General features: G+C 29.7%; 2 protein-coding genes across 3 annotated transcripts; both read right to left on the bottom strand.

Annotated features, from left to right (window-relative positions):
- Positions 1-13,635: 13,635 nt before the first annotated feature.
- Positions 13,636-16,792, bottom strand: LOC8270811 (cathepsin B-like protease 3). The gene is made up of 11 exons (XM_015716959.3): positions 16,579-16,792; positions 15,996-16,049; positions 15,825-15,905; positions 15,582-15,738; positions 15,460-15,464; positions 15,299-15,373; positions 15,085-15,210; positions 14,664-14,882; positions 14,254-14,367; positions 14,129-14,164; positions 13,636-14,007 (listed from the first exon to the last, which is right to left on the bottom strand). Exons 1-11 carry the CDS (start codon positions 16,648-16,650, stop codon positions 13,867-13,869), a joined length of 1,080 nt encoding a protein of 359 aa, XP_015572445.1. The 5' UTR covers positions 16,651-16,792; the 3' UTR covers positions 13,636-13,866.
- Positions 16,793-19,342: 2,550 nt separating this feature from the next.
- Positions 19,343-22,399, bottom strand: LOC8270810 (GEM-like protein 1). 2 transcript variants are annotated; one of them, XM_048373640.1, is made up of 5 exons: positions 21,976-22,399; positions 21,786-21,887; positions 20,773-21,047; positions 19,870-20,080; positions 19,343-19,626 (listed from the first exon to the last, which is right to left on the bottom strand). In XM_048373640.1, exons 1-4 carry the CDS (start codon positions 22,064-22,066, stop codon positions 19,871-19,873), a joined length of 678 nt encoding a protein of 225 aa, XP_048229597.1. In that variant the 5' UTR covers positions 22,067-22,399; the 3' UTR covers positions 19,343-19,626; position 19,870. The 2 variants fall into 2 exon arrangements, with proteins under 2 accessions (XP_048229597.1, XP_002515138.1); XM_002515092.4 differs by having other exon boundaries at positions 19,343-20,080; positions 21,976-22,397.
- Between the last annotated feature and the right edge of the window lie 2,534 nt (positions 22,400-24,933).

The raw sequence follows: 24,933 nt of genomic DNA on the forward strand, positions 1-24,933 counted from the left end.
CTATCATCCAAAAGTACAGAATAACGCTTTCATGAGAAAAAGAGTATTATTAGCCAGCAAGAGATAGAGTTCCTTGGAATGCATTTTAAGGACGGCCAATATACGTATGGTCCACACTTGACAAAAGAGCTTGATTATTTTCCAGATGAGAATCTCTCTGTAAAGCAAATTCAACAATTTCTTGGGATACTCAACTATGTCAGGGAAGCCATACCACATCTATCCAGACTATCAAAGCCACAACCAAAACCCCAACCTATTGTCCTCCTCACCTCAACAATTAATCTTTCGATAATCTTCATGGCCTCTTCGTCTTCAAAAAACCCTCTGCAACCTCACTCACCACCAGACCTTCCTACAAGTCTCACAACCAAACAGGTCAACAATTTTGCTAAAAATATGATATTTCATTATTTGGCAATCATCCAACATACTTTCTCACTACCCATCCAACCCAATTTCTTTTACCCGGATTACCCTTGATGCTTAATCTATCACCTTTCTCCTATCCATCCACAAATTAAAAGTGAACTATGGTTTCTATGGTGTCTTTCCACAGTTTGTTATTATGCTATAGAAGTGCCAATCGTGGATCTCCTATACTTCTTCAATATTGATACAAATGCAGGAACATATCCATGAAAATATCTCACTTGGTTCAAAACCTCATACCAATGGAAAAAGGATCTCCTCAAAATCATTCATGAAAATAAATTATTCACGGATAATAACTTCAAGGCTTCAGGATATCATGCCATCTATATTCTTCACAGGCCTTACTTTAAGCTCTCAGAGGATACCTATGCCACCCAAAATATCTGTCATTATTAGAAAATAATTGAAATGCCCTTGCATCTTGCTTCTCCGCCAATAACAAGGGAATTAAAGCTCACTCTATAATTGAGAAATGATTTAGGAAGGACCAATGTTTCTACACCACTTGTCTACACTTACAATGGACCTGATAATCAATGGATTAAACACTAAATTATTGAACAATCCACTTTACCTATATTGCCAACTCCACTAGATGATCCAAGTCTGACCACTGAACAACAAGATGCCATTATGCAAGATTCTCAGCCCCTGGATGATGATAGTGGTCCGTGATGACTCATCCTTTTTGCTGGCAATAAAGACAATCTCTCTCCTCCATAATTCAAGATATAAAGGTGTAAAAAGATAAGATTTCTATCTTATCTTTTTCGTCCTATTAGGTGTATTATTTTATGCATGTGATATCTTTATGTAAGTGTATTATTTTCCGTCTTTTTAAGGATGTGATAGGATTTATCTTTATGTAAGTGGGTAATGTCATTTTTTCTTCTTAGGAAGACATGTGTAGAAGATAAGATTCCCACCTTATCTTTTTTGTCCTATTGTAGTAAGACTCCTCTATATAAAGAGAAGTATTGAGTATTGTAAGGGCAAATTATCTTTTATCTATCAAGAAATAAAATTCTCCTTATGGCTTTCTAAACTCTTCATCTCTTCCTCTCGATCCTTTTGGCTATGACCTATTAGCTTGCACGATCTGTTCTTCTATGATTCAAAAGGACTAACTCGGCTATAAGAATCCAAAAGAGCACGAAGATCTATCATGGCAAAGCTGCCTCTACACAGTCTTAGCTTGAGGATTTATCTTGCCTTGAGTTTACAGTATGAGAATCATTAGAATAAACAACCATACCTTTCTAAATTAATAAGATATGTTATAATAATTTAAAAATAACAACTGCTTAAAAAAATATTATATATATTATATAATAAAATATCATTTCACACTTTTAGATAGTTGGAAAGTTTTCATCATGCTAATATAATTTTGTATATTTTATTGTATGTACTTATCAATAAATTTAATATACATCTCCAATAAAAGAAATTAATGAAATGAGATTATAGCTTTCTAATTAAAAAGTTAAATATAAAGAATATGAGAAATTATTGAATATTGGGGTATACTTCTCCAATAAAAGATTGCAAAATTCTTACATAAATTATGAGATTATTACCGAATGCATCCCAGTGGTTTATGTGATCCTAACACTGACGCGGTCTAAGGGGATCCACTAACTCTTAATTCAGTTGGATTTTAAAGGCAAAAAGATAATATTTAACATGCAAAAGGCATCTGACTAGTATGTAATAAAAATTACAAATTAATAACCTAGTTATCATGTTACCAAATTTGGCAATAAATTACCAAAGCGTGTATTTTTTTTACCGTTTAATTAAGATCTAAATTTTAGATATATATATAATATTAAAAATTTTAATATAATAATTTATCATCAATAAAGATATTATGAAAAATAAAAGACTTTAACAATAAGTCTCTTCACCTCCTTGGGTTTCCTTTCATCAAATGAGACATTACTGAATAAAAAATTAATAGTAAAATAATAATTAAATAAAAAAAGCATGTTAGGATTGGGATAAGAAAAACCAAGATAAAATCATGTTTTTAGAATAATAATAATAAAAAAAGGAAATAAAATAAAGTATCATTAAGCAATAGAGTATCATTGTTATTTCTTCTCATTTAATGAATTTTTTTAATCTAACTCGTGATTCTTGAATTGCTTCATTGACACAATAACAAGCACAAATAAATAAATAAATAATTATATTCCTTTTCTCCAATGTAAACTATGAAAAAGAGAAAAGGTTCTCTCAACCCAAATGGCTTAAAAATAATGAAACACGAAAAGCATGCCTACGAGTTCCCAATAGTAAAGCAACACCAAACTATTTGCTATGGAAAAAGTCAGCACTCGGTTAGTTGGGTGTGAAATTCAATTCAACTACCTTTAATACATATATCAATCTTTTTTTCCAGAAAATGAATAAAAGTAAGTCAAATTTAAAATGAAATCTAATAAATAAAACCAAATCGAACCGAACCGAATAGAAAAATAAATTAAAATAACTGAATTAGATCAAAAAATATTTTTAAAATTAATTTATATATTTTATTAGATAATATATCAATTATTTTAATTTATTCAGTCCATCGAAATTCTTTGATATAAAATAAACTAAAGTAAAATAATTTCAGTCTTTTAAAAAAAGTACCTAGAGTAAACTGAATTATATGTTTGATTCAGTTTATTTAGGGTTTTGAAATTTTGCTAACCCTTTGAAGTGTATAGCATTTTAATAAGAATTAGATATTATACTATAGACCTGATGACCTATAAATTACTAAATTTAGGCATTTTTTTCTAAATTGTCTGATTCTATTAAAAATTGAGATTGTTATATCGTGCATCCGGGAATATAAAGAATCATGTATGCAAGATTAAAACGCTGGTGTATTGTTAGAAATAAAGTTAGACGTGTGCTTTAATAAATTATGAAGTTAGAGTTTGTTTTGTTAAACATTAATTGACATTTTACATCATTAGTTATATTTATTATAAAATAGATGAATCAATATATTAAATATATTTTATCATGTCTCATTTTTTAATTTTATATTATATTATTAATAATAAATTTTAATTTTTATAATTTACTGTATTTTATATTTATTTATCTTACTAAAAATTGAATTTACTTTTTAATCATATGTTAATATTTTTATAAGAAAAATATTATATATTACAACAATAGAAGTTTTTTAATTAACATTATTTTTAGGATAAAAATAATTTTAGTATTTTTTTTTCCAAATATCATCATTATGATTAAAATTTATAAAATGACTTGTACATTTATATGTTGTAAATTGTAAATTTATCATGTACACTCGAGATTAATAAATATAGCCTAAAAAATCATAAATTAAAAAACAGATTCATACGTTAAGACCAAATTCACCAGTAAAAATTATTAAATATACACTTCAGATTTAATAAATCTTACACTAATAACAGAAGAGTATACAATTTATAAGTAATGAATCTAAAATTTATGTTGAATAGATCTAGCACTAATAATACACAAATATATAATTTAAAAGTAATGAATTTAAGGTTTATGTTTAATGAACCATACACTAATAACAAATGAATATGTACTTTATAAGTAATAAATAACATATTCACATATTAAAAATAGGTTTAAAAATAAAAATTAATGAATATACACTTTATATTTAATAAATCTTATACCAATAATAGATTATATACGATTTATAAGTAATTGATAACTTGGTTGACCGAGACGAAATATCAACAAGAATCTTCAAAGGCTGACTTCAACCTTCGAAGTACCTGCAAGGAAAGGTTAGCAAGCACTAGACGGGGTTGTCCGACTACTTATTCTGATGATAAATCCAGTAATTTATGTAAAGGTGGTCAAAGTGTATAAGTGTGTAAGGCTGCATATACCTTTAAGTGTATAAGGTTGCATATACCTCTAAGTGTGATATCCACATTTCTTATATAGACAGACGTTGATAGTTTTATATTCTATTTAGGAGAGAACTCCAATTTGTAGATCATCCTAATCATATTAGGATTTGTACTCTAGCTTCTCTTCATAATTTTAGGCCAGGTCGGACTCTATGACTAGAGTCCTAGTTATAGATATCAATCTCTGTTCAATTCCGCCTTTCTAAAGTGGGACAGACTGACCTATGATACCCGGTTATCAGTAATGAATCAAAATTTATGTTTAATAAATCGAATACTAATAATAAATTAATGTATACTTTATAAGTGATGGATTTAAATTTCATGTTTATTGAACTTGCCACTAATAACAAATAAATATATATTTCATAAGTGATGGCTATGAACTTGACACTAATAATAATTGAATATACACTTTATAAGTAATAAATATATTCTCTGTGCATAAAATAAATCAGTATTCATAGGTTAAAAACAACAAGTTTATTATCTATAAACTACAAGTTCATGAAATGTACATTTGAAGTTCATTTAATATAGTACACACATTAATATCTATAGAAGAGTCACTTTATCTTAATTAGCTATTTATTCTCTATAATTAAACTTATTAAATACTTTTTTAATCTAAATAAAATAATAAAAAATATTAATTAGTATAGAATGAAGAAAGTCACTATTAATAAAATTTTAAATACGAAAATAATTAATATTTAATAAAAATAAAATTATTTTTAAATTTTAAAAACTAATAAAATTATTAATTTACTTAATATTAAATATAAATATCATATTTTAAATTTTATAATTAATTAGTTTGTAATATGATTATTTTATTATTCAAAAGACTATAAGAAAAAAGTTATATATAATTAAAGAAACAACCAAATAAAATCCTGAAAAATAAATGTTATGCACATGTAAGATGACCCAAATTTACAATATTACATATATGTATAGATCCATAATATAATTTACCTAAAAATTAAATAACAATCACTATTCTTTCCATTTTGTTTTCTAGTTTGGGATTCGAGTGATCAAAAATTAAAAAATGGGCTGTGTTTTGCATACGTGACAAGAGGAAAAAAAGAAAAGAAAAAAGAAAAAAGAATCACTTGCTGACTCATACACACTAGTTAAACGCACCGTTCAACTAAAATTGTAGAGCTCTAAAAGTTTCCTAATCAACATCACCACCCTTTTTTCTTCTTACTTCTTCGTCGTCTTCTTTAATCATATTATTGGAACTAACAGATTTTAGTATCTGGGCAAAGCTTTATTAACAAAGAATTCCTTTTCATTTCATTTTAGACTTCAGGATTCTATAAACAAAAACTCCCATCTTCTCTTCACATGATCAAATACACCATTAATATTATAATTTAGCAGCAGCAGCACCACCCTGTCATTCTACTTTTTCTTCCATTACCATTAATATTACAAAGCAAGAAACTAATAACAAATTCTAACATGAAGAACAATAATAAACAGCTCGGCTTTCAAATAAATTAAAACAATAACACTTTGAAATAGAAAACCCATTCAGTATTGAGCATTTTAACACCTAAAAATCATAGCTTTATCTATTTTCATCAAGCCCATTTATATAAGAATTAGAAAACATGAAGGCAGATATTGCAATATCAAATTAAGATTTGTATTCTCATAGACGAATGGAAACCTTTCAGAATACTCAAAAATTGATCAAAAAATATTATTTTTAATGTTAAGTTTTTTCCAAAAATACTTTTTTTTAGTTTTTAATTTTTTACAAAATTACGGTGCGGTTGTTTTTCAGTTCGATTACTAGAAAAACCAAAACTGTATTTAAAAAAAAATCATTTTTAATATTTTAACACAGTAAAAATAACATAAAATTAATAACATAAATTTGATAAAAAAAATAAAAAAATATGAATATTTTGGTTATTTTTTCTAAACAAATAACAGAAAATAAAACCCATGAAGAGGAGAAGAAATGATCGATTTTAACTTGGGTCTTCATTCATTTTTTTTCATTAGTATCAGTTTTAACTTGAGTATTGATTCATTCAATATTCTCTCCCGAATCTGCACCGAATATATTACAAAAGAAATCTCTTAAACTCGCACGACCGCCTCTACTGCCTGCTTTATTATTAAATTGTCATTTTCTTACAGTAGTGATGGTGGTGTGGGTTCAATGGAAAAGTCACAGAAGCTATGTTAAAGAATTTCTTTTCTTCACCGAGTTAGAGTTTCTATTGAGTTGAATTAGATAAAACGAAGTAGTTTGGTTTTTATCTCAAAACATACCGTTTTGATTAAACATGTCGATAATTAATGCTTATTTGTCCTTTTCTTTTCCAGAATATAACCTTTGGTGCCACATTTGCATACACTAGACGGAATTTTTATTAAATATTATTGATATCTTAAAATAGAAACGAAATGAAAAAATGGTGATTGTCATATGAATTTAATCTATTTTTGAGCATTGAACTACAAAGGAAATAATATACTAATTTTCTTATTATATTTATAATTAGATCTCAAGATGTTTCCAAAATAATAATAATAAAACTCAAGAAAGTTCAGAAATTTTACTGTTTCTTTATTTTTTTTAGTTATGTTCTCTTTTTCTAAGATTTTTTTTTTTAGACATTATTAGAATGAAAGAAAATTCCCTCTACTTCATCTCCATTTAAGATACTTTTTTTAGTCATGATTTTTTTATATAAAATTAAACCACAAACTACGTTCAAAACAGTCTTAGAAAAATATACATTTAATTCAAAATAAAAAATTGAATCATGTTCCTCAACTATTCGAGACGCACGATGATGAGTTGATATCTCTACGTTATGATATAAGCAAAATGTATTATTAAAATTTAACCTTTTAGTTTATTTTATTAAATCTCTTAATTTTTATTTTTATTTATTTATTAAATTTTTATATTTTATATTTTTAATTTGATTAAAAATATAAATAAAATAAAGAGTTCAATAAAATAAATAAAATCTCATTAATATATATAATAATCTTCAATCTAAAAAAATAAAAATATAAAAATTTAATAAAATGTTAAGATATAGAATAAAATAGATATTTAATAATGGCTTTACATATACACAATGTTAAGATATCTACGCAAGCTGCCAACTGATAGGAATTAGTCTTCAACTAATTAGCTAGAATAAAGGGATATGAAGAGATATTTTCTATCAGTTATGGGAAGACTTGTTCCAAATGCTATTAGCTTTTTTCTAGTCTACTGTTAGCTATTTTCCAGTTTGCACTACTGAGCAATTTTGTTTTTCTCTTGTATAAATACTTACAGACCCTTTAGTGGAAAGTATGTAGAATTTCAATTAATTTTATATCCTCTCTGTTTTTATATTTTATAACTTAGTATCAGAGCTATATATGGCCAACGCCAATCCTCTATCAAATTCATCTTCTTTTCTCTCGGAGGAATGCTTGCTCAACCTTCGTCACTTAAATTAGACAATGATAATTTTTTACTTTGGCAAAATATGATACTGCAAGTTTTGAGAGGATACAAACTTGAAGGCTTTTTAACTGGTGAAACACCTTGTCCAGCTAAGTCCATAGTCTCCACAATCACCACTTTTGCATCTGTTGTTTCAGGTAGTCCAACCACAAAGGAAGAGCCAACTCCAGAGTATGATGTCTGGGTTTCAAGAGACCAGCTTCTGCTAGGCTGGCGGTATAACTCAATGTAACCACGGATTGCAGCTTATGTGATGGGTTTCACAACCTACAAGGACCTTTTGAGAGGTATTAAAGAATATTTTGGAATGCAAAATAGATCTCGTATTATTTCTCTAACTGGAGAATTGCAAAAGGTTAGAAAAGGATCAATGAAAATTGAAGAATATCTCCATTCGGTGAAGTCAATTGCCGATAATTTGGCTTTAGCAGGAAAAACAGTTGAAAATTCTGATCTCATCAATCAAGTTCTTGCTGGACTGGATGAAGATTACAATTCAATTATAGTTCAAATCACAGGAAGAGAATATATTACTTGGGGAGAGCTGCAGTCTACCTTAATGACTTTTGAAAGTCAACTAGAGCAATTAAATGCAGCCCGTTTGAGCATGGCAGGAGTACAAGCGACTCAACCAACTGCTGCACTTACAAGCAGAACCACTTCAAATAACAGAAACAATGGTTATTCTTTAGGCAAAGGAAATCCCAGAAATGGAAATGGCAGAAGAAGAGGCCATAGCGATAGAACCAATAACTCTAGGCTTGTATGTCAAATTTGTGGAAAGCTTGGACACACTGCTGCTTATTGTTGGAGCAGAGATGATGAAAATTTTATGGGAAGTACTTCACAACATGTGAAAGGAAAGCAAGAGAGCACTTTACAGGCCTCTGCATTTATAAGCACCCTTGATTCTAAACCCGATCCTGGTTGGTTTATGGACAGTGGAGCAAGTAACAATGTCACCAATGACTCGAATCGTCTCACCAATGCAGAAGAATATTCTGGTAAGGAAAAATTAACGGATGGAAATGGCTCAAAACTATTTATTGCTCATACTGGTATTATTTGTCTGCCATCTTTGAATAGAAGGACTTTGAAATTAAAAAATGTTTTGCATGTGCCTTCTATCAAGAAAAATTTGCTTAGTGTTTCTCGATTAACTTTTGATAACAATGTATTTGTTGAGTTTCACTCTAATTGTTGTTTTGTCAAGGACAAGGAAACGGGATAGGTTCTACTTCAAGGGATGCTTAAAGATGGCTTATATCAATTAGATCTTCCGAATCAAGTCACGAAATCAGCATCATCGTTTAACTTCTCCAAATCACTTGGTGCTAAAACTAAGTTACCTGTTTTGTTTGAGTCTAGTATTTCGAATTTGAATAATAAACTGTTGCATATGAGATTTGGTTACCCTTCTCATAAAGTCTTGTCTGAAATTTTGAAGTCATGTAATCAGTCCATGGTTTTTAATATTTTCTTTTGTGATGCTTGCCAATATAGAAAATCTCATGCTTTACTCTTTCCTGTCTCTTCATATCATGCAAAATCACCTATTGAATTAATTCACACGGATTTGTGGGGACCTGCACCCATAATATCTTCTGAAGGTTTCAGATATTACATACATTTCCTAGATGACTACAGTAGGTACACCTGAATATATCCTTTGAAAAATAAAAGTGAAGAAATAGAAATGTTTGTTAAATTTAAAAGATTGGTAGAAAACAAGTTTGATAAGAAAATTAAAATTGTCCAATCTGATTGGGAGGTGAGTATAAAAGTTTTACAAAGGTTTTAGAACAATGTGGAATAGAATTCATACAGCCATGTCCTCACACATCTTCTCAAAATGGTAGAGCAGAGAGGAAACATAGGCATATTGTCGAGACCGGACTCACCTTACTAGCTCAAGCTAAGATGCCTCTTAAATATTGGTGGTATGCTTTTCAAACTGTAGTTTATCTTATAAATAGGATGCCCACACCTGTTCTCAAACTTCAGTCTCCAATTCAAGTTTTATTTTCTCAAAAACCGAACTACAATTTTCTCAATGTGTTTGGTTGTGCATGTTTTCCTTGCCTTAGGCCATATCAAAGAAACAAATTTTAGTTTCATTCCATTAAAAGTGTATTCTTAGGATATAGTCAAAGTCATAAAGGATATCTCTGTTTAAGTCCCAGTGGAAGAGTCTATGTTTCACAAAATATTATTTTTAATGAAAATGACTTTCCTTTTGAAAATTCAAATTTTCTCACAAATCAGACTTCCAAAGATGTCATTGTAATCTGTTCTCCTCAGTCTAGTTGGTCTTTTCCGTTCTTAGAGTCTACAGGTGAAGGTTTAATTGGTATAAATCATCTGCAAGCATCTCTTGATGAAGGACCTGCACCAACTCAGTCTGAAAACTTACAACATCAAAGTGACAAATCTTCAAATCAGCCAAGTGAGATGGAGATCTCTTGTACAACTGATACACAAGTTGCTTCGCATCAAACATATCAAAATGCTTCGCCAGAGTCTGTTACTGCTTCAAATCTGAATGATGAGCAAATTGATCCTCAAGTTTCAGTTTTTGCACCGAAAAGAAGAGCAAAACAGTATGCAGAGACTCATAGCATGATCATATGAGGAAAAGCTGGAATTTTCAAACCGAAGTCCTTTATCCATACAACAACCAAATCTTCTGTCTCTGAGCCAACTTCAGTCAAAGAAGCTCTTCAAGATGCTAATTGGACAGCAGCTATGCATGAAGAGTTAGATGCTCTTGTCAAGAATCAGACATAGAAATTGGTTCCTTTTTCTCCAAACATGAATGTTGTGAGCAACAGATGGGTCTTTCGTCTCAAACACAATGTTGATGGTTCTCTACAGAAATATAAGGCGCGTCTTGTTGCAAAGGGATATCTTCAAACACCAGGGATAGACTACACTGAGACTTTTAGTCCTGTCATAAAAGCTTCCACAATTCGAATCATTCTCACTATTGTTATTTTGAAAAATTGGAATATTAAGTAACTTGATGTCGATAACGCTTTCTTGAATGGCAAACTTTCTGAATGTGTTTATATGAGCCAGCCTGAAGGATTCATTGACCCGAAAAAGACCCATCATGTTTGTAAACTTGACAAGGCACTTTATGGTTTGAAACAAGCACCTCGAGCTTGGTATGATCGCTTAAAACACATTCTTTGTAGCTAGAATTTCACGCAATCTTAGTGTGATTCTTCTCTTTTCTTCTATCGCACCAGCAAACACATAATTTTAACTTTTGTTTATGTTGACGATATCCATTACAGGTAATAATATATCTTTGATGCAAAACTTCATCCAACAGCTGAATCAAAAGTTTTCTCTTAAAGATCTTGGTGATCTTTATCATTTTCTTGGTATTGAGGTGTGTCGAGATCATTCTGGTTTGTTTCTTTCTCAAACTCGGTACATTACAAATCTTTTGTCCAAGTTTGATATGGCAAAGTGCAAGTCATGTCCCACACCTATGAGCACAAGCAAACTCATCAGTGCAAATGATAGCAGTCATTTAGCTAATCCTACAATGTATCGTAGTGCTATTGGTGCCTTCAGTGTCTTACTCACACAAGGCCAGACATTGCCTTTATTGTCAATAGATTAAGTCAATTTTTATCAGCTCCTACCGATGCACATTGGAAACTCTTAAAACGTGTGTTCAGGTATCTTCATGGCTCTCTTCATCTTGGGTTACATATCCAATGCAATAAACGAGTCAATCTAATGGGTTTTTCGGATGCGGATTGGGCATCGTGTCCTGATGATCGACGCTTTGTTGCTGGTTATTGTGTGTTTCCTTAGTGAAACGATGGTTTCATGGTCTTCAAAAAAGCAAAGTGTTGTTGCTCGTTCAAGTACAGAGGCTGAATATCGTGCTCTTGCACATGTAGCTGCTGAAATAACATGGATACAGTCATTGTACAAAGAAATTGGCATCCCTGAAATTGGTGTTCGTGTTACTTGGTGTGATAATATGAGTGCCAATGCTCTTGCTTCTAATCCTGTTTTTCATGCCAGGACGAAACATATAGAGATCGATGTTCATTTTGTTCGTAATAAGATCCTTAATCGTAAACTTGATGTTCGGTTCATTCCCTCCTATGATCAGGTAGCTGATTTGTTCACTAAGCCTCTTACACATTCTCGGTTTCTCTTTCTGCGTGACAAAGTCGGTCTCCGGATGGTACCCTCGAGTTTGAAGGGGGATGTTAAGATATCTACGCAAGCTGCCAACTGATAGGAATTAGTCTTCAATTAATTAGCTAGAATAAAGGGGCGTGAAGATATATTTTCAATCTGTTATGGGAAGACTTGTTTCAAATGTTGTTGGCTTTTTTCTATTCATTGTTATGGGAAGACTTGTTTCAAATGTTGTTGGCTTTTTTCTATTCATTTTCTAGTCTACTGTTAGCTATTTTTCAGTTTGCACTACTTAGCAATTTTGTTTCTCTCTTATATAAGTACTTGCAGACTCTTTAGTGGAAAGTATGCAAAATTTCAATTAATTTTTTATCTTCTCTGTTTTTATATTTTATAACTCACAGATATAACTGTTGTATCTTTTTTCTTCAATCCTTTTATTTGACCATTATAAAATCATTTCATGCCTAAGGAGCTGTTTAGTAATTTGTAGCAGCCGCATGAGAGTATCTGTAATGTATTTTTTATATATGTTAATTCTTTTATTTTAAAAAATCATAGTATAGAATGACATTTTAATGTATTTTTTATTTTTTAAATATAAAATAAAAAATTAATTTAGCTTTCTACATATAAAAAGTCGAACTTCACTTTCTACTCTATATTTAATAAATGAACTATAAATTCTTATGCATTTGATATAATTGATATTTGTTATTTTTACTCTCCATTGGTAAAAACTAAAAAGAAAATGAAAGAGAAACTAAAACTACTAATACTTATAGAAATAAAGGCAAGATATAAAGAGTCTATTCGACTTAAATAACAAATTTACTATTTATATTTTTATATTCCTTAAAATGCTCTTTATTATAAAAATTATATTCTTTAAAATAAATTAAGAATGCTCTTGTTATAGCCGACATATAATAGATAATAGTTAATAGCAACTATTCAGTAAATTTTATAAACGTTATTGTTAATATGTTAAACTATCATTTAGAGTGTAAAATATATTTAAAAATATTCTCATATGTGTTACATTATATTTTCAATAAAAATTATGTAAATTATCAAATATAACTCTTAATAATTAAAAAAGATTACAATAAATTTTATTCAATTTCGTTGTAATTAATTTTAAATATTTATCCATAAAAGTTATTTTAATCTAGCTTTTTAGTGAGGCAGAAAAATTGATGATGTGAGGAAAGAAGTAATTTTCTGTTGGAATGATGAGGGGAAAATATAACATTATAAAACGGAATACTAAGCCTACAATGAACATGCTGGCTGTAAGTGCAAAAACAAAAATATTATTACCTACAATGTTTTCCTATATAGCCCCCACCTCCGGGGAAAAAAGCAAAAGGAAGAGTCACTACCTTATCCTTAAACAGTATTTGACTCGCTTGCTAGCCGACCACATGTACTCCTTCTGTTGGGCGTACCACGATTAGATTCCATCTCTCGGGTTAGGGCTTATGCTACTGACAATTAGAGCTATTTCTGCAGAAACTTCCCATTTTCTTCATAAAGCAGGACTATCTTATTAATTTGGACATCCTTCCAAACATTTCATAAGTGCCTAATGTAAAAGCAATGTGAAAGCAGAAAGCAGTTGACTCTTATACTATGTGTGACAATTACATTATTTACAGATTTGTTCCTTTCTTGCATTCACAACAAATGTCTAGTTGATATAAGCACCAACACAGCATGGATTCATAAATATGGTTTCGTTTCATGCCTGAACAGCAGACACACCCATAACATATCTCTGTAACTCATGACTGATGCGTAAATTACAGAACTTGCAAGTACAATGATCTACTATCAAGCAAAAGCATCTTCAAGAGCATCCATGCTGGCAACCTCTCTAACAAGATCAAGATTTCTGGCTGAAGGCAAACCAGCAACCGCATCATCTTCAATACCACACTCATTTGTTCCTCTCCTTATCTTAAAGTAACCATCCTGTCATTCGAAATAAAAATTTGTGAAAATTTGAGAGCAGGGGAATAAAAGGATGAAGAGAAAAACAAAAGAAGGGAAAGTAGCGTGATTCATCAGCAAGAAACTTATTATAGGAACATACATCTCCCCAGCCTCTATTCCACTGGTTTGCAAGAAGCTGCAAGAAAGAAAAGTGCACAATTATACCAACATCCTTATAAGGTCATAGCTAAAATATCTGCAAAAAAGTTAGCTAATCACGCATACCCAATAATCCTCTCCATTATCAGAAGTCCCCCACCCAATAAGCTTAACTGCATGACCTCCCATTACTTCACCTGTAATGTGCTTATAAACTCCAGATTTATAATGAGCAAAATCCTGTAGAACGCAAAGCAGTAGCTTCAAAAAAGTAATTCTACCAAGAGCTATTATCATGAAAAGTTCGAGTATCTAATATACATGGAAAAGATAATCATATTTCAGGCATCCAATATATGAAAACTCCCATTGAGGTTCTTCCTACATCTACATGTGAAGCTGGCTCAAGATTTCTTCAGCTCACTTAATTATGGTTAAGGATTACAGCAGGGATAGAACAGCAAAAGAAATAAGCTTATATTCACATACAAAGAAGTTAATGCAAGCAAACAAGAAGACACGAATTGATATGTTACCTCATAAACAGTGAAAGAAACCTCTACTGGTCCATTCTTATAAACTTCAGCCATAACATCATGGGGATCAGAACTAATTCTATATGCATTAACGCTGTAATGCTTTGACTGCCTCCAGAGCTGATTCTTATCAATGCACTTTCTCACACACTTTGGAGTTGGAAATCCAGGCTCACAACCAGGGTGGGAACAGCCAATGTTATCAAAATATGGGTCACACTGTCAGATGTAAACAGTTTGCAGATTTTTAGAAGAAATATTTAAAAACAAGAGAAGAAGCCATTGCATCAAATAATTATATTCATGAAGTCATCAAAAAAGAAACATGACATTACAAGAACCCTTAGCTTCCAATTTAACAATCTCCAGTGCAGGGGAAAACAGAAGAACCAAGGAAACAGGCAAACACAGAAATTTGTACCTCCTCAGTGACAACCCCGTGGTGGACAAAGTATCTCCATGCATACATCGGATACCCTCCATCACAACCATCTCCACACAAAAAGCCACAGCATGCCAAGAGATCATTGACAGACAATGATATATTCTGTGGCAAAACAAAAGATATGTTTGTAATGGACAACACAGCTAGTGAAGTTTAACAGGAGATTTAGTGAATATAGCTAGCTAGTTACCATGCCAAAATGGATACAAAATCGATCAGATAGTGATTCAACAGCACCAAATGCCCAACAGGATCCACAATGACCCTGGATTGTCATATACAGACGAACTCAGAATATGTAGAACTCATGTTGAGTGAGTTGACTGAGAAAACAATAGAACCAGATTTTACCTGATCTTTGATGAGGAAATTGATCCAGAATCAAGCATTTGGCATACATAGTGGAAACATCAGCACCTCAAGAAAAAGGAAGAAGAAAATTGAAAATATATTATAGAAAGAAAGCAGCTGACCTAGAATTTTTCCAATGGTACTGCAATGTGGCCAAGCTGTTCTTGCATCAAATTCTTTTGGCAACTTTAAGGTTTTTGGATGACTTATCATAGGAACACCCATCAGTTCCTTTTTGGGAGTTGGCTTGGCTCCAAGAAGATACTTGAATTGGCCAACCTACGCAGCAAAATATAGAAGTATGTGTTAACTGTAGACAAATGGACTTAGAAAAAGATGTTGGCCTCTGATGAGTTAAAGCTCACAGTGAAGTTGGAAAGTTGAGGATTCATGGCAGCTTCCCATCCAGCATCAGGGTTTTCATTTACTTTCTTAATTATTGACTCCTGCTCGTCGAAGTCAGAAAAAGCAATTAAATGACTTGCTCTACAGAATAAAGCTTTTGGATTCCAATGATCGGCAGCAAAGAAAAATACCTGAAGGATCCTAGAGTTCAGCTTCAGCTTGGAATCTAGTTCTGTTGAGATCACCTGTTGACAGTGTCAACAGCATTTAGGATGTTTAAAAAGTCAAACAGTAACCTCCAAAAGAATCAAAACTCAGAACAAGATTTGAAGAACATTCAAGAATGAACATCCTCCTCTTATCAGGGTATGCAAAGGAGCAAGCACAAGACAACAACAGCAACAAAAGGCGCAACATAAATCCACAAACTCTAAACACTCCTATATAAGATAAATTCATGTGGCTTTACAGTGCTTATTAGAGAGGTGATCATCACAGTAGCATAAATAGGTACGTTCCTTTACATTTTTAGTTCAAATAAAACTTCGGTTACATGAAATTTTACTTTCGGCACAGATGACATAGGTACAAAATCGAAATCAATCCGTTGAAATAACTTCATCAACTCTTAAATTCAAGCTACAGAAATCGAAATCGATGAGTTAAAACAATCTCGTCATTCTTAATTTCAAATCCAAAACTAAATTTAATCAGCACGATCAGAAACTTTATAAACCAGACAAAAGAAATACTAATAACAACAATAATAGGTACCCGGGAGTGAAAAGAGGAGAGAGCCACAAGAAACAGCAAAAGAGCGAAGGAGGATAAGATAGAAGCTGCCATTTTTGCTTCTCCAAAGCAACTGCCGCAGTATCAACAAGGCAGGAAGGAGCTATATAGTAAACGTCGAATAAGGAAAGTGTGTTCGGTTAATGAGGCTTTGATTAATTTATTGGTAGATACAGATAGATAGTACAAAGCAAGTTGAGAGTTAGACGAAAGAAGTACCAATGAAATCAAGTAGGAATCTTTCCCGATTTTTTAGGAACTGTGATTGCGTCATTTGGACGGTGCTAAAGCCCAATGCAAGGCCCTATTGGTGTCGCCCCACGGTGCTGCGGCTCCATGATTTATTGTGGTTTGTTTTCATATTCGTCGAGTCGTTATGGGCCAGCATGGTCATCCCACGCCCCTTTTCTGATCCTGAATTATTTTTTTATAGTTATTTTTAATAGAAAAATACCGTTATCTTGGTAATTTAAATCTTTTAAAAGATATATCTTAAAATTAATTAAAGAAATCATTGTAAACTTTTTTAAAAAAAATTATGTTTTAATACGGTGTATTTTTAGTTTATTTAATTATTTTTAGTTGTTTTATTAAAAATTATAAAAAAATAACTAAAAATTATATTTTTGATAATTGAAAAAAATAAAAAAAATATCGTAAATTTAATAAAAAATAAAAAAATATAAATATTTTTTTATATTTTCCTTTAAAAAACTGGAGTTGAAATACTATTTTTATTTTGTATAAGCACTACAATACATTTTAAAACTAACAAATTGAATTAATTTTTCATCAACACATAGACGGTCATCTCATCCTTTCTTTAAATTTTTGTGTGAATTTTTATTTTTCTTTTAGTACAAAAACAGTTGATATTCAAAATTGAAGTTACTGCTCTTAGAAAGCCAATTTCTCGTTATTGTTAAAATTGGGTGTTTTTCTCTTGAGTTTTAGCAGGTTTTTTTTCAATTAATAAATTAAAATTAATTAAAATATGCAGTCATTTTTTTATATTTAATATTTTATAAAATTAATAATTTACTTAATTAATTAATTCTTAAAAATCAATTTTGTTTCTCTTAGGATATTTAATAATTCTATTATCTAATAATTATAAAATTTTAAACAATTTTATAATTATTAGTTATTAGAGATAATATTTAGAAGAATAATGTTAATTATCTTTTTTTTTTTTTTTACAATTTGTTTGGTTGAAAAGAATAATTTTATGGGAGATATTTATAAATTTAAAATTTATATGTATTGATTGAAGTGAAAATTTTTATTTAGAATTTTAACTCATTAAATTTAAATAATTTATTATAACAAAACTAAATTATAATAAAATATGTAGAATTTCAAAATAGATTCAGTAATGCAATATATTCTATGAGATTAATATTATTTAATTTTGCTCTCACTTCTCTATCTTTATGAGATTTTTTATTATAACTTATTTAAAATACAAATATAATTTTATTTAAAGTAAATCTAGTTATTATTTAACACATAAATTATATAATTGTATTTAAATAAAATAAATTTCTCAATAAATATTTACCAAAGATAGTATTAGTATTTGTTATTTTAATTCTTATTATTAGAAGTAAATTTGAGATTTAGAAATTATCAAATAGATAACAAATATCAAAAGGTATTAAATACAAAAAAAGTTTATTTACACATATACTAAAATAAAATTATACTTTATATTAAAAAAGTATTGCTATTATAAAATTATTATAAAACATAATTCTTTACACCAATCACTTGTTGGATCGGAAACCGAATATTTAGCTTCCATTTTTATAATAGTAATTTATTAATTTTCTATTTATGTAAATTACTTTCTATGCATTAATCTTATAATCTTCATAAATTAATCTTCTTACTTGGATATGTCAAAAGAATTTTCCCTATATTAAGTATTGTATAAAATTATCTTCTCGTTTATGCTTATGTATTATAATATTTCCTTGCATATGCTTTCTAGTGCCAAGTACAAGAATGGAAAAATCCAATCACATATGGTTGACAATTACACTGTCGTTCTTAGCTAAAATATACTTTCACCTTCTTTTTTTTTAAATAAAATTTGAAGGTCACTTGTTATACTTATAACCTTCCACAAAATTTACTATTTTATAATATTTTTTATTCAGTTAGAAATTAATTGGCAAATCTAACCATAATATCTTTGATTTCGAATAGCAACGCATCAGTCTAATCCCAATTAATTTCAAATAGCAATGCGCCAATCCAATCTCAATATTTTGATTTCGAATGACAATGCATGGTAGACCCATATTTAAATACACAATCAATTAATGATGTTTAGAATGATATAATTTTTTTTCTAATATTTAATAATAGTATTTTCTAATATCTAATAATATATTAACATAAATTTTTTTATAATTACTAAAATTATGCTAAAAGCTTTATTATATTATATACTAATAATTTTATAAAAAGCATGCGTAGGATTATCTACAAGTTGTTACTTAAATTAAAAATTATTCATTTTCTAATATTTTACCTATATATTGTAAAACTAATATCAATTTAAAATTATAAAAAAATTAAAATAAAAAAGTGTAACATGCATGAACTATACAAATTTTTTGAAGGTCCCTAAAATAACTTTTGAAAAAACTAAATATGAATACATTTTAGACAAAATCGACAGTTAGACTGTCCACCTTGCGTAGTAGACTTTTTTTATTACCAATTGGGTAGTAAAACGTTATCAGTAAACTCAAACCATTGTATTGCATAACCCTGTAATAGGCAAAGTTACAAGAAGATCAAAGCTCAAAAATTGTATATTAATCTCTGACCATCCACCTTGATGGAGACTCGCCTTCTCAAGCAAGTTATGAACTCGCCTCTATCAGTAAACTCGGAACTAATTCGATAAACATAGAATAGGCAACACACAAAACCTTGCAGCCACAGGGCACTATGTACCCCTGTAAAACCGGAACACGTCCCTCCTCATTCTCAGGACCATGACAGATATGATCACTCCTATAAAGACCCACCTAAGACATCAGTAAAGACTAAAGCTACTATTACAACCTTTAAACACTATCCTTTTAACTCCTACTAAAAACTAAGACTGTTGTTACCTCTTACCTTTGCTGACATCACACCTAATTTTATTATAGCAATATACGGATTTTTACTATAACATTACATTACGTCATTGAACATTACTTTGGCACACTATCAGCAATTTAGTTGAAAGGAAGAAAGAAGGGGATTTCATGCCTTATACAGTAGTAAGAGGGATATCCCCAGAAGAGTCTCGAGAGCACTGTAAAGCCTCAGTTAATTGCTTGAGTGCTTTGTCATATGATACGAATCCCATAAACCAGAAGTCATGACCATCTGTTGTCACAATTTGGATGTATTTTTCAGAAGGGTTGATTCTGCTTGAAGACGGGTTTGCTGTTCTTAACTTATCAAGCTGCACCACCACCTAGACATTGACATATTTCAATGTCAGAAGTTTATATATAGCTAGACAACCCAAAGGTTAAAGACTCAACTACTTAATAGTTAGTACAATGGCTTCCTGCAAACAACTCTAATAGCTTGGACACAAGGATGTGCAAGTAAACTAATTATTCAATGAGCTTCTCCCAACTTGAGACTCCAAGTATGATGTAATTTCCGTATTGGTACGTCTTTTTAGCTCCTTTATACTAAAGTTATATTTAAGCATCCATACTAACCAAATTAGAATATTTGGGGCTGACCGAAAGAGAATTCATTTCAGGTCGGGTATAATGATGGAATTTGTTCTTTAGTATCTTTAGAGGCAAAAGAGATCATTTTTTGGAAAAGGAATCCACCAAAGCAGCATAGAAGTAGTTATCATGAATGGAAAAGGTAATCGAAAAGAAATATGCATATAATTGTGCACTAACAAGCTACTCAAAGTTGAAAGCATCAATAAAAATTTATTTTATATTATATAACTCTACTTAACTTTCGGTGCCTCAAACCAATATTGACGTGGATGATAACTAGCAAGACATTGTTATAATATTGATGAACTGTCAATCCAAAAGTATCCAATACTCAGGAGCATGTTCCTTTTTTATGCCAGTCTAAAGTTTGTAGTATACTGACTGCATTGCTACAAGTTAAGAAAGTAGAAGATAATACCTTGTAATACATCCGCTGCTGCTGCCCAGTAGAAGAATAATACCAGAAGGGATAATCACTAGAAAACGCCATTCTTTTAGTGGATATATAAAGTGTTCCAATCACAGGGCCAGAGGAAGTTGACAAATAGCAAACATAAGCCTTTAAAAGCTTCTCTCCAGGCAAAACCCCAAATGCCTGCTGGAATACTTTATCATGTCCTCCTTCAGTGAGTACCTTTGTCCCTTGAGAAATCCTTGCCATGGCTGCATCAGTGAAACTGGAGCTAACTTTCACTGTGGTTATCAAAGGATAACGTTACATGTTAGCTTCTAAAATAACCTCCATTTTCATAGTAATCTAAAGGGCGCATTTATGCAATTCAAGAATCTAAAAAAGTCTAAATAAATAGAGATATATTCCTTCAGATGTGCAGTCAACATCCTTCAACAGATGAATTATTTTCTTCCTCCAAATTATAACCAAAAAAAAAAAGCAACGGAAACATTTTCTTCCAAGTCCAAATTACACAACAACAAGAGAAAATCAACTTTCATGTAATAAACTTTTAAAGTTCACATCATCCATAACAAGCTCGAATATGAATATCCTATCAAATGGGCCTAACTCATTTTATCTCAAAGCAAAGCAATTACTATAGGGAAAATTTTGAACAGAGCCCTGCCCTAAATTCTTCCAAAATCACAGCCATTTATTATAAAAAAAAAAAAACTCCATGTTTACTTTTTCTAAAATAAAGGAACATAAAGCAAAATCATGCATGATGACGAATTCTTCAATAAGCATCTCGTAATGTCAACCAAGAACAAATAATCATACTGCCGTTTGATCATGACTACAAGAAACTAGGTGAGGTAAGGTGCTTGCTCAATTACCAAAAGTTGAGGTAAGCTCTCCAACTATGTTCATTTTAGACAAGCAAGAGAATCAAGGGCTCAAAAGCAAACTAGAGGCTTAATCTATAAAATGAACAAGGACAAGCATAATTTTAGAAGATGCGCATACAATCTTACAATGATGCCAGACGTTATCAGCAAAAACCTCAGCTTTTCTAGTAACATCGTCAACCCTTTTCCCACACCTGCTCAACGCATCGCATATCCTACTCATCGGTCCTGACATCAACACAAAAACCAATTTTAATTAATCAGACAACAAAAGAAAAGTACTTCAAAAACAACCATTGTCATCACACATGCTTACTTCTGCTAGATGGCCCGTATCCATTAGAATGCACCGGAGCAATCTGGAGGTAAGGATTGCCATTACTGTAATTAGTCGGGTTATCCATCATGTTGTTGTGATGGTGTTTGGGTTTACAGATGAATAGGCTTGGAGGTGCACTTATATTGTCTTTTTATTCTGCTTTTTATGGATCATGGTGGATTTGGTCGGCCATTTTAGAATTCTCATTTTGATCAGAGTTGACTATGAGAATATGTACCTCTAATATCAGGATCACGTTGGTGATGAATGATGTCAATGGAAACGGTTTACAGAAACTGTAGGCAGAAGAAAAGCCAATGTGAAAAGCCCGAGACTCTTAACCAAAAAAGAAAAAACGAAAAAGGGAAAAGAAAATGCCGACCCTATTGGCGAATGCTTTAGACGAAGCATATATAAACTTTCTGTGATTCCAATCGATTTATAAAACTGTGTTCCTTCAAAGTGAATTTATTCTCGGATTAACGGACGGTAATATATTAATTTTTAAATCAGAAGTGTGACTGGTATTAGTGAGTGGATTAGCAAGAATTATTAGGGAATCGAGAATCCTCGTATCCTACAACACAGTGTTTAAAAAATTTATGACTAAGAATTTATAAAATTCATAACCTATACTTTAGTAAGATCCTATTAAAAAGTAACAATTATATTAAAGAGGTATAATAGAGTATTAAAAATGTGTATATACACTTTTATGGATATAGTTTTATTCTATTCTTAATTATATGTTGTCTAATAATATTTTTATATCTTGTATATTTCTGTATAAGAATTAGAATAAAAGGTTGATAATTGGCATAATAGTTTTTTTTCTTAATAATATATATATATATTTTATTTTCTAATGATATCGTAAAATGTGGAGGTTAATGTTTAATTTTTATAACTATCTTGTTCGCACAAAATGACTTTTGCTTAAATGGCAGGCATTAGACTAGATTAATTGAGTCTCATATCATTATAAAATAGACGAAATTAACATTGAGGGTGTAATTGTTATGTATTTCAGACTTTAAAAGTGTAATCAAATTACTTTAAAATTTAAAAATCTAATTGCATTTTAACTAAAAGTTGAAAGTCTTATATATACGTTTTGCTAACTATTGCTTGTTAAAAACTAATATATATATATAAGTAAGTTTTTAGTTTTAACTTCTTATGAAAGAATAATTTTTATTTTTTTTATCTTTAAAGCTATATTAATTGTCAATTAACATTAATATAACTATATTCACATTTTCTATTAATTTTACATGTTATTAATAATCTATAATTTTTATATTGTGTTAATTTTATGTCTCGTGATCTCCATTTTGATAATTAACGAGTCATTATTTATTACCACAATTATTTAAATGTAAATCATCATTTTGTCATTTATGTATTCTATATTTTTCATTTCGATCTTTATTTTTAATTTTATTTTTATATCTTTATTTTTAATTTTATTTTTATTTTCATATTTCAGTAAAATTAAAGAGCAAATGATGGAAGAGAATTCAAAAAAAAGAAGCTTTTGAAATGGCCTTACAATAATTTGTACCCTTATTTTTAAAAACTCTTAAAAGGTAATGCTTAATAAAATTATTTTAATTTATTAAAAAGTTTTATAATTATGTACTATTCATGTTAGTAATTTTTTAATTATTTTATTTAATAATATTAAAATTTAATTTTAATAAATTTTATTTATAAATTCATATATCCTATCAATGATATATTTTATGCATCATAGAATTTCTAGTTATTAAATATTTTATTTTGTTCTATTACTTAAAAAATTTAAATTGTATTATTTTTAAGACTGATTTTTTATTTTTATGTTATTTTAAATTAATTTTTTATATATATAATATTTATAGTTAAAATTAATAATAGTTCATATGCATTAAAATAAAGTAAAAATAGCTGTCATTTTATATTTTTGTAATTCTATTATTTTTAATTATTTATTCTACTATTACTTTGTACTTTTCTATTTCTTTATTGAAGAGTCATCTCTAATTAAATAATAAATTAAATTAAATATTAAATATAATAATTAATTTTTATGTAAGTCGTTATATAACAATTCGCCCGGTGGCAGACATAAAAACTAGTTTAATACTAAAATACATTATTAAAATTAAAAAATATATAAATTATATGCTGAATTTTAAAATGTATATTTAAATAACAGGATTTATTGACGAATTAAGCCATTTTTTAATATATGCGTTAATTGGACATAAATTATCTTTTCAAGACATAAGTATATGAGTTGAAATGGGCAGCACTACATTTGCTTTTGAAATCCACTAAAACATTCTGAACCAAACAGATACACATATTGCCACTAAGCTCACTTGCAGCAGATATTACAACCGAGCAAAAGCACAAAAATCTATTAAAGTTTTCTTTTTTATCCTGCAGATATTATTAAAATGAAGTTCACCAAAGGCAAGTGCAGGATGATTGGATTTTTATAATATGGACTCCGGACCATCTAAATCTGTGGTCCAAACTAGATACTTTTGTTTATTAAATTTGTATTAAATTATTAATTTATATTTATTAGGTATGTATTAAATGTTTATTGTTTAGACACTAAATATTTATTATTTATTAGTTTAATTTTATTAAAAAATATGTGAACCGCAATATAAATATCTGTAGCATAATTTTAGTTTGATTTTTTTATTTATTAACTGTAATGACGATTTACTTTATGTCTATATTATATTTACCAATTTGAATGAATTAAGTTTTGTGAATATAATAAGTCCAGAAAATTTAGGATATTATATAGTTACTTTGAATAATTTTATTGATTTCTGGTTGATATTTAATTGATGGGTGATTAATTTTATGATTGGTAATTGTTGATGTCTGGTTGATTTTTATATATATGTAGAATTGTCTTTTTGGATATCAATTCTTTTTCTCTCTAATCTC

Source organism: Ricinus communis, chromosome 1 (genome assembly GCF_019578655.1).
Source record: "Ricinus communis isolate WT05 ecotype wild-type chromosome 1, ASM1957865v1, whole genome shotgun sequence".
Lineage (NCBI taxonomy): Eukaryota > Viridiplantae > Streptophyta > Magnoliopsida > Malpighiales > Euphorbiaceae > Ricinus > Ricinus communis.

Excerpts from the sequence above, each read along its gene's own strand:
- LOC8270811 (XM_015716959.3), bottom strand. The coding sequence starts at position 16,650 with ATGGCAGCTTCTATCTTATCCTCCTTCGCTCTTTTGCTGTTTCTTGTG. Across the intron at positions 15,211-15,298 it reads TTTGTATCCATTTTGGCATG|AATATATCATTGTCTGTCAA; the intron begins GTAACTAGCTAG and ends GTTTTGCCACAG. Across the intron at positions 14,008-14,128 it reads GGAATAGAGGCTGGGGAGAT|GATGGTTACTTTAAGATAAG; the intron begins GTATGTTCCTAT and ends TTCGAATGACAG.
- LOC8270810 (XM_048373640.1), bottom strand. The coding sequence starts at position 22,066 with ATGATGGATAACCCGACTAATTACAGTAATGGCAATCCTTACCTCCAG. Across the intron at positions 21,888-21,975 it reads ATACGGGCCATCTAGCAGAA|GACCGATGAGTAGGATATGC; the intron begins GTAAGCATGTGT and ends TGTTGATGTCAG. Across the intron at positions 20,081-20,772 it reads AGCAGCGGATGTATTACAAG|GTGGTGGTGCAGCTTGATAA; the intron begins GTATTATCTTCT and ends GTCAATGTCTAG.